This window comes from Talpa occidentalis, unplaced genomic scaffold (genome assembly GCF_014898055.3).
Source record: "Talpa occidentalis isolate TD23 unplaced genomic scaffold, MPIMG_talOcc4v2.1 talOcc4.5, whole genome shotgun sequence".
NCBI lineage: Eukaryota > Metazoa > Chordata > Mammalia > Eulipotyphla > Talpidae > Talpa > Talpa occidentalis.
In genome coordinates, this window is record NW_023604861.1 from 110,065,761 (window position 1) to 110,083,899 (window position 18,139).

General features: G+C 33.1%; 1 protein-coding gene across 3 annotated transcripts in view; it reads right to left on the reverse strand.

Moving 5' to 3' along the window:
* Positions 1-503: 503 nt before the first annotated feature.
* The window catches only part of FOXN2 (forkhead box N2), a 52,745-nt gene continuing 35,109 nt past the window's right edge, over positions 504-18,139 (reverse strand). For 2 of the 3 annotated variants that reach the window (XM_037528094.2, XM_037528093.2), the window contains exons 3-6: positions 17,248-17,372; positions 15,436-15,500; positions 6,831-6,899; positions 509-4,827 (exon numbers count right to left, since the gene is read on the reverse strand). In XM_037528094.2, the coding sequence (XP_037383991.1) occupies positions 4,304-4,827; positions 6,831-6,899; positions 15,436-15,500; positions 17,248-17,372 (783 nt within the window). In that variant the 3' untranslated portion in view covers positions 509-4,303. Of the gene's footprint in view, positions 4,828-6,830; positions 6,900-15,435; positions 15,501-17,247; positions 17,373-18,139 lie in introns of all 3 variants that reach the window. The other variant, XM_037528095.2, reaches the window with a different exon arrangement.

Genomic DNA, 18,139 nt, shown 5'->3' on the forward strand with positions numbered 1-18,139 from the left:
CTATATGACAATTTCCTGACTCATCTCAATCAAACAACTCTGTACAGAATACCATTTAAATTACCAGCACAGACTTTCAAAAGAAGGTAAGGGGAGGACTTTGTTAAGTGAGGATATTGGTTGTAGATGATTCCTAATTTTTAAACAAATGTTATTACTGGTATTTTTAAAATAATATTATTGGTTTTAGCAATGGTCAATAATTTCATATGCTATTCAATTCTTCTTAGTTGTATTTCAAAATATCTCATATATATTATAAACAGGAAAATCTCAACTCCAGAAAGATTATTTAACACCATTTTTGCTTTCAATGAATAAGATGACATATAAAAACCAGAAAAACAATACTCAAAAACCTTTAAAAACTGTCAAATCAAAACATTTTCATCTGCATGATTCCAACTTTGTAATTCAACAACAGAAAATCTATGTGCGTGTGAATTTGTGAAGGATGAGCCACCTATGTCTACATTACCCACCCCAAAAGAACAGGAAGACCACAAAAATGTTATAAAACAAAGTTTATTCTGCAATACTTTATCATAATGAACTGCATCTCTTTGGTAAAAATAAACTTTATAAACATTTTAATAATCAGATTAGATACAAAAACTAAGTATTTGTTCAGTTGTTTTTAATATGAGCAAAGACTGGCAACTGAGAAGTGGTTCACTTGTGACTTATCTACTGGCAGTTATAACTCAAACTCAGGGCAATTTTTTTATGCTACATTAGAAGAGGGTAACTAAAATTTCTTGAATCAGAAAACAATCTTATACTTTCATTTAAAAATAAATAATAGTTACAATGAATTGGCAATTATACATTTTTATACACTATATGGTGGCAACATAATACTTTAAAATTAAGCAGTTTAATAAGAAATGTACAATTTTAAAAACAAGTTTGACAATGGCACTGGCAGTTAGATGCAAAGAATGTGCTTTAAGGAAAAAAAATGGCAGGTTTAACATTAAAATACCCTAGTCTTTCTTTCAATAAATATTTTGTCTTCATCATTAACATATTGAAATAAACTTTCAAAGCTTCACATTTTGAACTAAAAGCTAAAATATATGTAAACCAGAAAGCCTCAAAATTTCTTAATTAAATAGCTATGTTCTTCACAAAAGATTAAGTTACTGTAATATTTAAGACAATGGTCTTTACAGCTTTGTGAAGTTTTCACATCTGTTGCTTAAATTGCAGACAAAGGCCTCCTGGTCTATCAAGACTCATACAATTTCTCCTTAACACTTCCTCTTGCCTTGAATTGGCACTAACATATATTTAGCTGACCATCTATTATGAACCCTTTACATAATGCCTCAAAGTAGCAAAAGAAAAGATTTTAAATTTCACTATTTACAAAGGAATCAAAATTAAGTCATGCTGGCTGTAAGGACAGGGAAAGGTTCAAAGTTGGAAAAAAGGAGGTGATCCACCATAATTATCTTTTCCATGAATACAAGTACTGTTTCATTTCTCTGAATTTGAAAAGTAAAATATTAACTAATTTAGCAATATATTGCACAAATAAATTTCAAAAATATATATTCAAGAAACACTGATCCTAATGGGGGTGGCAAAAGATGAAGATTGTGATGGGTCAAAACTTTTACTAAGGATATATTAAAAACCAGAATGGTTTTAAAGTACAATTTATATTTTGATGTAAGGCAAATTATATGTAAGCTTAAATCACAGTTTTAAGATATATTGGAAAATAATACCTTTCTGGGATTACCAAATTGTTTTTGTTACATTAAAAATTATATTGATTTATTCTTGGAAATACAACTTCCAGTTCATAGGACTTAGAATGACTTTCCTTAATTGGGTGGTTATTAGCCATGTTTTTAATCTCTACACACCTGAATAGGGTCATAATATCCATGAAAGTAGTAAATGGGGGCCACAATTAAAAAGGTTCTTCCCCTTCAAAATAGCTACCTAATAGCAAATAAAAGTGATGCACTGAATTTTGTATATAAATTACAAATAAAACATTGTTTAACTTTTTCCTGTTAGCTCTTAATCCAAAAGTCCTTATAGTCCTTGCTAGTAATGAATATAACATAAACTTTTAAATTTGTGGGAAGAGTACAGGAAGGAGAGAAGAAAATTTATAAAGTTTCTGTTATTTATATTAAAACAAAATCACCTTGAGATTCCTATTAGAATTGTGAACTCTCCCCCTCCTTATCTTAGCTCATTTTCCTTTATTTATAAAGAATAATTACACAATGGATAGACATCAAGAGAGAACATTTGTGGTACAGAATTTCAGTAGAACAATATAAACTGGAACCAGATCATTGAAACACTACCATGGCAAATAGCTTAAGAATATTATTATTATAACAATATTTATGATCTTTTTGCTGTTCACACTGTGGTAAGAGCAATTTTTTTGGTGTTAAATATTCACTTCCTACAGTAAAAGGTGCTAACTTGCGGTAGCCCTTTCTGTATTAGATATGAAGAATAAGAAAATCCAAATACTTCATCCTGCATACTTAAGAACAGTTTTTCATTATCAACAAATTAGAAAATAACTATATATCAACAGCACCAATTTTGATTAATGTGGCTATCCAGTTTCAATTATAATTAACATGGAACCAAGACAGATTATATTAATGTGGTTGTCCCTGGCTTAAAGTTTTGCCAGCTAAAAGACATTCTCATTATGCTTCTCATTTGACAGTTTTGCCCAAATAAAATTTAGAAGTTAAAATAAAAATATTTGTCTCTTTAAAAAAAAAAAAAAACAACCCAAAAAATGCATTATAGTCATAGAAACAGTTGAAGGTAACAACCAAAATCATGATCCTGTGTCTGTACGTATGTACATATATATGGTATGTAAATATAAAATTAACATACAAATTAAGACAAGGTCATTGTCTATGAAAAAGGATGTAGAATGAGATAAGATTGGATTTTTTGAAAGTTGCTTTCACCACTGTAAAAAATACATATAATGAATAAATTTAGTTTTAATAGTATACCTTGTTCTTTATGATATACACTCTACAAATGATATAAGAAAATGTTTCTTATTCAGGCAGATTTGTTTGAATACTTAAAAAATACCATAGTCAATGCATATTTGGAACAGTAATAAAATCTTCTAGCATGGAATAATGGCACATAATAGGTATTAATTATACTGCCTCATTAAGAGGATAGACTGCGTAAAATCTAATTTTTATGAATTTTGAAATCTGTGAAGGTATCCTGTTAGTTTTTTTGAAGTTATTTTTGCATACAAATTTAATTAACATAATACTTGGACAGATATATTTTCCTGAATGACCTACCTTTATTTGTGATGACATAAGTATTCACAATGTTTATGTTAGATTACACTCAATTCCTATTACAAGATTCTTTATAATGCAGTGCATTTAACAAGCAAAGGAAAGATTCTCTTATTGCAAAAGTGTGTCAAAATGGGTATTAACTCAATAACATATTATGGCTATATTCTCCATTGGATAGTTTATATTGAACGAAGACAGCTGGTATTTAAAATTTAAACAATGGTTGCAAAGCAATTTGGAAAAGAATAAAAGAATCCAACAAATGTTATGCAACAACTGGGAAGTAAAATAGTAATAATAATAAAGATAACATTGTAATAGGAATTAGAGCATTCTTAGATTAAATTACATTGCAAAATTGCCTTTTCCAAATCTTAGAATTTGTTGTATTCCCTGCCTATGTAACCAAATGGAACTTTCTAGGTACCTATGACCTTTTCCAATGTATATTTAACTATGTTGATGCTTCAACAAGAATAATTAAAACAAAATTTAAGACAAAAATTTAAATCTCATCCTATTGGATTGTGTCAGGAGAGGCATATGTGAGAAATACATCAGAAAAAAATTTAGCTGGATCAGCAACTAATTTAGATTGGAAAAGAAAATGAAAAAAAGTTATAGAGTTTTCAATTCTTATATTTTGACATATTAATAAAAATAAAAGATTTTCCCTACAAGTTTAGGACAAAAGCTGGAGATTTTCTTATATAAAAATTTCTAAACTTTGTAGACACTTATCACAAAAATTATGCTTTTAGGACTTCACATCATAGTTATGATTGGGCATGATCCTAAACAGCAATTTTAAAACAAAAGAAACCAAAAATGTTTTGAAAGAAACAAGTTATTAGCACCCCTCCCCCACCCTAAAACAAAAGGAAGTCCATTATGGCTTTGATATCCCTTGTAAAGAACTAAGTAGAAGAGTATTGCCACACTTTAAATTAATTTCACACTAATAAGTACTTCTATTTTTTCCTCTGCTTCTGATTTTGTGTCTTTGCAGTACTTATTAGGGAACCCAGACATGTACGAATTCCAGCAAGGTGGAGCAGAGATCCAGCTGCCTCTTTGAGCTCCTCATCAATTTCTTGACATGACCGTTTTTGCATCTTTTTGCCAGGCTTCCCTTTTTCAGAGGCATTTGCACAAGCCTGTGATGCATAGCCACTATCTCCAAGAGGATCATCTTCATAATCAACGTCAGTATCTTCTTCACTATGAAATCCTTCACTACCATCACTTCCCACATGGCTACTCTTTGGGATAAATTCATATACTTCATCCACAGAAGACAAGGAAGATACACTAGACCTGGATGCACAACGCTGTGCTGCCATACTACTTGCACTGTAATTATGGTCTTCTTTTGGATCGATGCTGGTGACTAACGAATCACTCTCTTGTAATCGCACGGTACTGGGATGATTAAATGCATTGCCATAACTTCTCTTTTTTTGCATTGCTGTTTTAAGAGGAAGAGGCTTCTCACCTGTGGAAAATGGAACTTCCATCAATAGGTCAAATGCATTCCCCCAAAATAATTATCAGGTCATTTAAAACAACTATGTTACTTCTGAGTAATAAATGGTTTAGATTAGTAATGTTTTATAGGTTCTTTTCTTATGCAAACTACATCCTGTAGGTATTAATCTGAAACATTTTAGAACCACTTAACAATATATCCTGACCTTTCCACAGAAAATATAGTACTTGAGCTGTCTGCACCTACTGCCTCAATATGAATGTACACTGTTTGGCTAAGCATTTCCTTTTTGTCATTTATATTGTTCCCAATTTTTCACTAATACAAATAAAATTACAATGAAAATCCTTTTACAAGTCTTTTTTCACATGGGCAAATTTTTTCTAGGAGACATACCAAGAAAATGATAAATGGTATTTCTAAACTGCCCTCAAAAATGGTTGTATACTAATATACTATAAGTATATGACAATACTCAGGCCCCATACTTAACACCAAATATTATCAATCATTTTTTTTTATTTAAATTTTATTTTTATATTCCCCATACAATTACAACCCCCTTATTTTGACCCCAACCCCTCCTTTCCCTGCCCTCCACCCTCACAGAGTGTCTCTGGTTCATGGCTATTTGTTGATTTGATATTTTCTTTCTTATAGTTATTCTTTTTCCTGGTCCCTTATTTAAGTTTCCAAGATTCTTGCTATGAGTCAACCATTTTAATTTTTCCTAAGTTTATAGACAATAAAATGCTAATAGTATTTTGTTTTGTACTTTCCTGATTTCTAAGTTGTTTATCTTTTCAAATGTGTGTTGTTCATATATATTTACTCTTCTAAGACCTACCCATTCACATATTTTGCTAGCTTTTCTATTGAACTATTTTATTCTCATTTATACGATCCTTTCATATACATACACTCAATATTTATCCTTTATGTGTTATATGTAGTAAATAAAATGTTTTCCCAGTGTTTTGCTTGTTATTTTTCTTAAAGATATCTTTTGTTGTCAGAACTCTAAAATTTTGATGTTTAATTAAATTTACCCATCTTTTCTTTATAGATTTTGAACTTGGGATCTTTTCTTTAAATATATATTTTCACATTGTTGTTCATGTACAAGTCTGATTTCTCCTCTCAAGTGTAATCCCCATAAAATTACCACCACCAAGACACACATGAATCATCACCATAGTCTCTTGTGCTCTTCCCTCTCTTGTTTTGATCCCTTTCCCTCCTCCTCCCCTGCTGAATGTTTCTGATTTGTAGTCTGCTTGCTAGTTTTGTCTTTTTTTCCACTGGCCCCTTGTTTGGTTTCCTTATATTCCTATTATAAATGAAACTATCGATATTTTTCTTTCTCCTTCTGACTTATTTTATTGAGCATAATCTCTTCAGCTCCATCCATGTTGCTGCAAATGGCATGAGTTTATCCTTTTTGATTGCTGACTAGTATTCCATCATGTATATATACCACACCTTCTTGATCCAGACCTCTGACTTTGGGCATTGAGGTTGTTTCCATATCTTAGCTATTGCAAATAGTGCTGCAATAAACACAGGAGTGTAGGTATCCTTTCAAATTAATGTTTTTGTGTCCTCTGAGTAGATTCGTAGGGGTGGAATGGCTGGGTCATACGGTAGCTCCATTTTTAGTAGTTTGAGGGTCCTCCACACGCTTTCCATACCAGTTGAACCATTTTGCATTTCTGCTAGCATACACTTTGGATCTTAAAGGTTTTTCCTATTCCAAGGTTATAAATATATCTTCCTATTATTTGTGCTTTCATTTGCACTTTTAAATCTTCAAGCTTAATTTCAAAATATGCTATTTATTTCTTCATTTTTTGGTCAATGTAAAAAGATCACAGGGCTAACTACACTCTCTCAATGAGAACTATATCAAAACAAAAAGTAATTTGTTTGTAATAGTTTTGCATTCTAAACTACATTTAAAAAGGCACACACAAAAATGTTTAAAATGGAAGCATGACTGGATTGCTTACATTCTAAAATTCCTTGTTCTATAGAAGTATTTAAAAGCATCATTGCAGTGGCAGCATCAATATCAGATTCTGAAAAAGGAAAGGAATGGTAATATTAATGTTCTTTGCAGAAGAGAGGCTATTATAAGTATTTGAATGTACCAAAAGGTAACCAATATTAAGATTTTGGTGTATGTTCTCCTACTAAAATATATATATGTATATATATACACACATATTCATCTTATATTTACCTTTAATCAAAATGAGATTATTTTACAATCTGCTTTTGCTAAAATTATGGACAGTTCTATGAAGAGTATTGTAAAAAGTAAAATTGAAAGAGATAAAATTTCTCTTCTTTAATTATTCAGAATGAAAAAACCTGAACTTATACAGGCTAAATTTTAAAAAAATGCTTATTTTGTGATCTGCAGTTATGAAGTACTATGTTAATTATATGTTGGAGCTAACACACACACACACACACACACACACACACACAGACATATGTAATTGGTCTGTCTAGATCATTAGTTTATAAAAGCTAAATAAATAATTATTGCCAGGACAAAAGTATTAATACCTTTATTCGTATGAGCCTATAAGTACTACAGATTTATGTAATACTCAGGAGGTCACACATAATTATGGATAGTTCGTAAGAAAAACAGACCTTAAAAGGTTGGTAAAATCATCAGGTTCTACTCCAGATAAGGTAATTATGTTCTACTCCAGATAAGGTAATTAAAACATGTGTATTTATACTAAAAGATCCTCTCCATCACGGTCATCTATTAGTCTGAATAACTTAGTCAAATAAAAGTGTAACGATATAAATTGTGAGGAAAAGTTAGAAAACATTTATAAATTTTATAGATTATAAAGGATACGTTTAAAATTACACTCAGATATGAAACCTCCCATTTCTACTCCAAGTTGGAAAAGTTTATTTCTTCCATTTCACTTGCATTATCTAATTATAGTTATTTTAAATAACAAAGCCACAAAGAGATTTACTTGTATTCTCCCCAACTTGACCATAAACTCTGTAAACAGGAAATACTATGGTTACTGATTTTAAGAATTATAAATCAGAATAATTGTAAATCAGAAGACAGTTGTGATGAGGAAGCACATTAATTATTGCCAGGACAGTTATTGCCTATAGCTCTTTTCTTTTAAATAAAATGTGACCTTATAAAACAGAGTCTCTACATGGATGTCTTCCCAATTAGACTTTCAGCTTCTATAGGGTAAGAACCATGTCCTATCCTCTATATTCCACAATGTTTGGTATAATAGTAGGTCCTTGATAGATATTTAAAGAATAAGTTTACAACATCTTTGCTCTCCTTTCCTTAGATTATGATGATTATGACAAAATTAACATTGAGTATTTGCAATGGGTTTGGCATGGATTAAGTATTACTAAGGTATGCCTCATAACTTTGTAATGTGGATTCTATAAGCATTTGCATGTTAAAGAAAACAGAAACAGAGGAGGCTGTAGGAATGATGCAGGTAGTATTTGAACCCTGTCTGTCTACATTTAGAACCCAGGTCTTCAATCAGTATTTTACCATCATCCCTTAACACTTACCAAGCACCCATGATTAGAGTAGAAATTTTACAGACAATACTAGAAATTCTCTAGTCTGTTATTCATTTCATAAATTAAGGGTCTTGTTACGAGCCTGACATCAATTCCAGGTTGTGGGAATATAACAGAAAACAAAACAGTACCTAACCTCTCAAAACACAATGAACTAATTAAAACACAGGATGTTGGAAAGTGAGTGATAAACATTAGGGAGAAAAATTAAAAGAAAGGGAGATAAAGAGATTCAATTTTAAATACAGGGGTTAGGGAAGATTCAAGGACAAAGACCTCAGAGAGAAGTGAATGAAACCATATAGATATCCAAAGGAACAGCATTTAGGACAGAAAGAACAGCAAGTAAAAAGAATGTGAATGAATAATTCCCATAGTTCATAGCCAAGAGGCTAGCAAAACAAAAATCTCTCCAATTCCTGTCTTTTAAAATGAAAACTGACTACAGTTTGATAAGGTTTAGTTTTCTCACATGTCTTTGAAGAAAAAAAGGTGCTGCCTCTAGCCCATATTGCATCTCTGTGTGAACTGGAAAAAAGGCAACTCTGCCTCCAGGTGAATGCTTCCCTCTATCAAGGCACACAGCTTGAAGACTGAAGTGTGGGTTGTATTTCAAGAACCCACTCATTGCCTCAGCCAGATGTCCTTGTACAGGGCACAGTGAGCATGGCATTATGCAAAAGCCCTACCAGAGATTCCTGCTCCATGAGACAATTTTTCTTTTAGTAAAAAAAGGTCTACTTTGTTTCCAATTTTATTTATAAAAAGAAAAACAAGGAAACTGGGGTAAGAAAGGTAACCTAAAATTGAAACACATTACAATGAAGAAATGATTTCAGGGAATTTATAATCTATAAATGAGGCACATATAAAATCCTCTTATTAAAAAGTATTATCCCTGGGCCTCCCTGGTGGCGCAGGTAGTTGAGCACTGCACTGTGAAGCTGTCCACAGCCTCTGCAGCGCAGGTTTGATCCCGGCCGGCCGGTAAGAATCCCACATGGCCAAGCAGACCTTTCCTGTCTCGCCAGCTGCTCCCCTCACCAGTGTATTTTAGTCAGTCTGCCTTTTCTGTTTCCCTCTCAGTCTCTGGTGAATCCTCTCATCCTCCCGCGCATTTGGCCTGTAACCCCCGTTCTTGTATAAAAAAATAAATCTTAAAAAAAAAAAGTATTATCCCTAACTTTACTTCTTATAATAAACTTCCATTATAATTCAAGGAGTCTCATTTCTGAAATACAGTACCCTGAAACCAAAGAAAACTGATAAGAAGCTTATCCCAACATAAGAGAACTGCATTTCTCCTCTCAGTTTCTAAATATTTAAAGTGATAACAAAATTAGGTGCTGTTTCTGTTAACAGCAGAATTTCTTACAGAGAACTCACTATAGCCAAATTAATTTAAAATCACCCCCATGGAATTAACTTATATGAAATAAAAATTTTATTTGCAAAATAATTTTATCTATATCTGATTCATTTGGTTTAGAATTATTGTAAACAGTTTCTACAATTCCTTGCCAATTAACTCTAAGAAAAGTTTAACATTGAAATATATGTTAGAAAAATGACCCAAAACACTTGGTTATCAAGAATACTTGATTATCAATGATTTGTCTGAGGTAGAAACTTTAGAAATTCATGCAACAAAAACTCTCTGGGTAGGGCCTCCCCGGTGGCGCAACGGTTGAGCGCTGGGTTGCGAAGCTGCCCGCAGCCTCTGCGACGCCGGTTCGATCCCCGGCTGCTCCCCGGCCACCGGAGGAGGGTCCCACATGGCGCGCAGACCTCTCCTGCCGCCCGCTGCTCCCCTCAGCAGTGTACTTCGGTCCTTCTGCCTGCTCTGCTCCCCGCTCTGGCTCTGGTGAATTCTCTCACCCTCCCGCGCTTCTGACTGTACCCAGTGCTTGTATAAATAAATAAAAATAAAATAAAAATAAATCTTTAAAAAAAACTCTCTGGGTAGACTTTATAATTTTCATTTGTACCTAATCTATTTGGGTATTATAATTAGAATGAAACCATAGTTGTTTTTCACAACTGAAAACACTTCATAATGTTATTTTTTTCAATAATAAATACTTTATCTATTTAAAGGTGCTCTTTATTTAAAAAAAAATACTATTAGTTATTTAAATACCTAATTCATAGTTTATTTTATTCTTTTACAAAGTGTTTTGTACATGTTTCTCTAACACTACTTAAGTATTTTGTTCCAGCTTAAAATCATTTATCATTGGAGCCATCCAAATAGTAATTAAAAACAAAAACTTAGTTCAAAGTCATTATCATTTCCCTTTTTATCGGTCATAGTCTCGACTGGAGTTCAAAACATGCTACTGACTTAAGTGACCGGTTCAAACAAATTTCTGTCATAAGTGTTAATTTGTTCTTCCTGGTTTTTATCTTTCCTTAGCCTTAATGCCAGGGAACTATTAACAATAATTGAAAAAAATTGAAAGGACACCACTTTTAGTCATGTGAAAGTGAGGGTTATAAGACAAACTGGTAAGTTTCTGTTTTCTGATTCTCGGTTCATTTGCTTAAGGAATATGAGAACGGTAGAAGCAGAATTCAAATGGTTACTGGTTTTCCCCACTACATGAAAGTAGAACACTCCTATTTGGTACGATTTGATAGGTTATTTTTAGAGTTTAGGAATGCTCAAAATACCATGTAATTGTTGCATAATAACGCAACAGTATAATATACATTAATAGTGATAGTGTTTCAACACTTAAAAAATAACCTATCAAATAATACATAAGAGGAAAATTCTACATTCAGATAGAGGGCAAAACCTATATTACTCAGTAATTTATTAACTATAAGAGGATTTGTTGCCTCTATTAAAAATAACATTTACATGATGTCAGGTTCATAACAAATGGAGAAACTGATTCTTTGAAGAACAATTTCTTTTTTTAAAATTTATTTTATTTATTTATTTATACAAGCACTGGGTACAGTCAGAAGCGCGGGAGGGTGAGAGAATTCACAAGAGCCAGAGCAGGGAGCAGAACAGGCAGAAGGACCGAAGCACACTGCTGAGGGGAGCAGCGGGTGGCAGGTGAGGTCTGCGCGCCATGTGGGACCCTCCTCCCGTGGCCGGGGAGCAGCTGGGGATTGAACTGGCGCTGCAGAGGCTGCGGGCAGCTTCGCAACCCAGCGCTGTGCCACCGGGGAGGCCCAAGAACAATTTCTTTAGAGAACAATTTCAATAGATTAACAACCTTAACCTGCCTGGACCACCAGTTTTATTCATTTCAATTAAGATACAAATAATGCTAATTTGCATTATTTAAATTTGAACTTATATTTTCTTTTTTTTTTTTTTTTTTATAGAGGCATGTTTTTTATTTATTTATTTATTTGTTTATTATATTTGTTTGTTTTGTTTATACATGCACTGGGTACAGTCAGAAGCGCGGGAGGGTGAGAGAATTCACCAGAGCCAGAGCGGGGAGCAGAGCAGGCAGAAGGGCTGAAGTACACTGCTGAGGGGAGCAGCGGGTGGCAGGAGAGGTCTGCGCACCATGTGGGATCCTCCTCTGGTGGCCGGGGAGCAGCCGGGGATCGAACCGGCGCCACAGAGGCCGCGGGCAGCTTCGCAACCCAGCGCTCAACCGCTGCGCCACCGGGGAGGCCCTGAACTTATATTTTCAATTAGCGTTTAACATTATCAACTATCTAAATTTCATATCTGCTTGTAGTATAACTAGCTTAAGCATAAATACTACAATTTACTAAATAGAACGTGAGTTCCATTTTTGTTTGCTTTGTTCACAGACATATCCTTGGCACTTAGCATAAGAGTGTGCTCAGTAAATATTTTTGTTTGTTTGTTTGTTTGTTTGTTTTAATAGAGGCATGTTTATTTATTTATTTGTTTGTTTGTTTGTTTATTTATACATGCACTGGGTACAGTCAGAAGCGCGGGAGGGTGAGAGAATTCACCAGAGCCAGAGCGGGGAGCAGAACAGGCAGAAGGACCGAAGTACACTGCTGAGGGGAGCAGCGGGCGGCAGGAGAGGTCTGCGCGCCATGTGGGACCCTCCTCCCGTGGCCGGGGAGCAGCCGGGGATTGAACCGGCGCCGCAGAGGCCGCGGGCAGCTTCGCAACCCAGCGCTCAACCGCTGCGCCACCGGGGAGGCCCTCAGTAAATATTTTTAAATGGATAAATTTACTCTAGATATACACCAAACCAATTTTTTTTGTTATCAGAATGAGATTTCATGTCTCTTCCCATATTATATAATACAGTAAAAATACTGGGTTGTCGAACAAGTCATGACACATCTCTTCTATGTTTTTCAAAGGTAAAATATGTCACGACTTTTCCAACAACACAATAGCTACTGGCATATGAATTAGTCACTATAAGCAGGACAACAGAGACAACTATACTATAAGCAAACCGCTCTACCTGTTTTGGCTAATAATGGTTTCTGGAGTTCCCAAGTCTAATTCCTATTACTTTTATTTGCCTAAAAGTATCTCTAATAAAATAATATAATTATATGAAATGATAAATGAATTTAATATTGGATCTTAATAATTCAGTCCAACAATGCCACCAAAATGAGCTTTTAAAACACAGAAACTGCTAATGTGCCTCATTTGTTAAAGCCCCTCAGGACCTTCCCCAATACCTCATATCTGGTAGGCTCTGAAGCAATTCCTTCCATACCATTTACTAGTTCTGTGACCTTGAGAAAGTTAATTAATACAAACTTCAGTTTTCTTATTTGTAAAAGAGTGATTACTCCTTAAAGAGCTGTAAGGATTAAGAAGATACCGTAACAAAGCACCATTGTAAGGAATTCAGTGTTAACTAATGTTATGGTTAGGAAAGTTCAAACTCTTTATTATGCTAGATAAGTGCTCCTTGATTTGGCAAATTCCTGCTTAAAACTTCTCCATTGCCTAATCCATGCTAAATGATCATATTTACAGCACCTTACCAAGACTACCTGGCATTCTTCCACACTCATAGGTTTCAGCCATACTCATCAACCTATTGTTGCCAGCAATCAGCTTCCACCAAAACCTCTACCCTTGGAGGTTAAGTGTCCTCCCAACTTTTAAGGCCAAGTTTAAGAATAATAGCTTCTCTAAGAGGTCTTTCCTTTCCTACATACCTCTAAACTTAATTTGCCACTCACTTTCTTTTCCCCCAGTGTACGCTGCATCAATCTAGTCAACATTCTGCTGTACACATGTTATAAAGAAAGCAGGACCTGTGTCTTTCATCTCTGCATATCCTAAAGCACCTACTATAGCACTTAGCACTCTATAGAAACTCAACAAGTACTTGTAGAAGATATAGTTGACTATTTAACACATTTAGTGTTTTTCAAATTTTCCCCTAGTAATAATTTGAGAAAAGAAACAAATTTCCACAGAAATCTATGAATACACCTAAAACAACCTGATTCAAACATAAATTTCTTAAGTTTCTGCATTTCTCTTAAAACTTATGAGAATTTTTTATTCTATTCCAGGACAGATCTGCATGTGTTTTAATCCAGAATACCAACCAACCATCCCTGCCAAGTTAATTATTACAAGGGGAATAGACCTAAGACTCATGAGTCTAGCAATGCAGGGAAGTAAGCTAATAGCAACACTGGAGAGATGATGCATAATATATATACTGTTAAATAAAAGAAAAATACCTATGCTTGTTAGGAAAAATTGTGGGTAAAACTAAAAGGAAGAACTTGTAGAAGTCTTTGTTCCCCAAAGGAATAAGCAGAATTTGAATGGAATGGAACAAGAGCAAGAGATTCTAAATAAAGCTTCAAATTCACAATGAAAATGTTCTCAAAATGTGTATTTGAACTAAACTTGAAAGACTAAGGATCAGAATCTATTGAGATAATAAAAAGATAAAGGAAGTTTTAGCAATATCTAAATGTAAAGAGACAGCATATTTACCCGTGCAGGTAACAGGAAAATAGATATTTGCCTGTGCAAAGTCAGAATGTTATTTGAGGCTGACTCTCAATCTGCTTAACATCTTTGCAGAGTTCTCTTAAGCTTTTTCACACTCTTTCTCTCCCTTATTTTAACAGACCATCATCACTCTCTGCTTTCTAGGCTCATCTTAGTGTAGTTTCAAAGAGCAAAAATAGCTCTTTTTGGCTTTTAGTCTGAGAATTTCTATTTTTAAAGATTGCAGAAATGTCTCTAGGCTCTAAAGCAACAATGCTAGACAACCTTGTTAATTGACCACTAATCTATAATATTAACATCAAGTGGGGGGGGGGGAGTACTAATTCAGAAATTTTATATACTTTTATTTATTTTTTTAATTTTATATACTTTTAAACATAAACCTATCACCTTCTCAAAGTTCTTTACACTTAAATAAAATCTATAAAATATTCTGAACCATATTCTAACCCAGGAGTTGGCAAACTTCTATAAAGGGTAAGATAACTATTTTAATTTTGTTGGTCAAAGATACAATATAGAAGTCTGTTACAACAGCTTAACTCTGCTGTTGTGGCAAATTTTCACATGCCTCAAAGTATTATTTTTATCTTTCAACTATATACAAATATAAAACATACCTAGCTCATACAAAAACGAGTAGATATGGCCTATTGCCTATAGCTAGCTAACCTCTATTCTATTCTAAGACAGACTTGGAAACTGATGATCTTACTAAGAAGTATTTTCCTATTCTCAAGGAAAAACACATATAAAAGGATATAAGAGTATATACAAATGAGCCCAGTTTTAGAGAAAAAGTATGTGTGTATATAATGCATGTATGTATACCTATTCATCTACTCATGCATAAAGCATAAGAACAACCAACACAATTATATCAAAATGTCAATAGTAGAATAAAGGGGAAGTTTTAGTCTTTTTTTATGAATGCTTTTATTTTCCAAATCTACAATAAACATAATACTTCTATAATTAAAAAAAATTAAACAAATAAAATTCTGACTTTTGACATAAAGTTTTATGACTTAAAATACTGATCTTATACATACCTTTGAGGGTTCGCACCTGGTTCTGCTTGAGTACAGAGCTTAAGTAATGAGGAGATAAAGAGCCACTGAAAAAAGAAAGGTAAGACAAATATGTTTGCCTTCTTCCAGAATTTAGTCACAAGACCAACTAATTTGTACAATAAAACCAAACTATTTTTACGTTTTTCTTTGCTAATATTATCATGTGTAGGGAGAAGTTACCAAAGCAGAAAAGAGCATAAGTACCAAGATTAAATCACTATTATTTGGATATTCTTAGGCAAAATAATTAATCTTTTAGTTTCTTCCTATCTAAAACAGGAATAATTTGACATAGGATTGCTGTGATGACATAGGATTGCTCCATGCATTTTAAATGCATGGAGCATTAGATAATACAGCTACTATTTGATTTTGGACTGATGCTTAAGTTTGACTGGATATTAATATAGGTGTTAACATATATGAAAGCTTTCATCAAGACAATTGTTTAAGGAGGACTGTATGGTAGTGATGGAAAACACGTAAGTTCCTGATATTATCAATAAACATCAATGTCAAATTAAACTTCATATGTTCATGAAAAGAAATTAGCAGTTTTTTTAAAATTCCAAATACTAAAACATTTTGGAACAAACTATTTCTGTTCTTTGGAATTTGTAGTAGCATTAAAAAATCCCATTCTGCTAATTAAATTAACAATCTATTTTCTATTCACAGTTTTAGACATCCTGTATCTTTCTCTTCCTTAGCCTTACCAATTATGACATGAAAGGGCTACATAAAGGTATGTCAGATGGAATTGTCTTTTTGCAAAATAATGAAAAAGAAAAATGTTTTTAAAAATAAGGGGATGTTTTAAAGTAAAAAATTAAAATATGTAGTCATTATTTTCAAGCCACAAAACCATCTTTATTTAAAATCTAAGCAAATGATAAAGCAAACAAATATAAACATGAAAACATATCAAAGGCACAGTTGTGTATTTTTGATGGTGTATTTGTCAATTCTCTTTTGATCTTCAACTGAAAATTAGCATACTCAAATAAAATAAATATGTGACCATGAGCAGAACTTACAATAGTTTCTATGTTACCATTTTTTACTAGACTATCTCCCCATTTCCCTCTGTATTTCAGTTACAACCAATCCTCTAAAAGTTATCTAGTATTACTTTAAAAAATTAACCACTACAAGAAGTACTGATAATTGTTACAGCTGGGAGTTCATGACAACCTTTTCCCTACTTATAGGTATTCCTGAAAATTTCCACTTGTTATTTTAAAAGCTTTTGAAATTTTTCAAGAAGCAAATGAATCATAGATAACCCCTAAAAGTGCCTTGACCAAATCTGGCATTTTCAGCTTGAATACATATATAGTCAAAATTTTATAAAAGATTTTGATAATTTTTTAGGATAAGGAAATAAAATCAAAGAGGTCATATCATTTACATTAATAGAGTTGACTGAAAGCTATACGGATCAATAGGAATCAGAGTTTGAAAGCAAAAACTGAGGAAATACATTATAATCATACTTACCATCAAAAACAAGGTAAATTTTAAAAAGCCAAAGCATTATTTTACTTGTCAAACATTTTATTTGGCTTGACTACATTTCCCAGAAATTATGTTCTAACTATCAAATTTTTGTTTCCTAGTAACAAAAGTTAGACTATAAATAAAAAGGTCTTAGGCTAATGTCTTATTCATTAATATTCCCCTATGCAATAAAGAAACAAAATAATCCTAACAGCTTTGTTAAAAAGTTTCTCCATCTCAACAATGAAATCTTATAAATCACTACTGACACTTATACAGACAATCCTATACCTTTGTGGAGATGCAGGAGGGGTGTAAAATGTTAAAGCTGAGGAAAAAGGTTGCTTCTTCAGTGCCTGCATAAGATTGGGTTTATATTCTGGATCAACACACCATAAGGAACCTTTTCCATTAACCTAGAATAAAATATGCAAGAATTAATAACCTAGAACTTTAAGAAATATACCTGAATGTTTTAAATAAATGTTTAAGGGAGGAAAATACCCCTATGGCACATTTTGATTACAATGCAAAAGATGAAGTAAACTTGTTACCCATGCATGATACGATGAAGACCCCTGAAAAGAAGACTGTGTTCTCATCTCCAGCTCTTCCAAAGCTAACTAACCTCTATCTACCTGGGCCATTATCCTTCATGGTAAGGTAGGCATAGTGATGGTACCTATTGATTGATTGTTATATGGATTAAGTACAATGCTCTCTGCACAGTATCTGGCACATTCAAGCCACAAGACTGTACAATTCCAGGATATCATAACCTGTAAGAATGATATTATTCTAAGTTGTGCAGTCAACAGCATGGGGGGCTGTACAAGGTCAACCTCAACATGCTAAGCAGTCAAAAAATATTAGCCATTAATATTACTTCTATAGATAAACAAAGAATAAAAGGGAAAATTCAAATTTCTATGCAGTATCATCTCCCTAAAAGCGATAAACGATATAAAATGAGGCAAAGAATTTTTATGTATTAATGGCATTAACACTAGTGTTTTACATCCCTTTTTAAAACAGACTTAAATTTAAAAAGCAAACTATTTAAAGAACAACATGGCAAATGTCTCAGAGTAATAAGACAACAACTGAGGTATGAAAATGACTCCTGTAAAACTTAAAAAAAGGAAAGAAATAGATCAAGCTCCCTGAAGAATGCAAAGTTAAC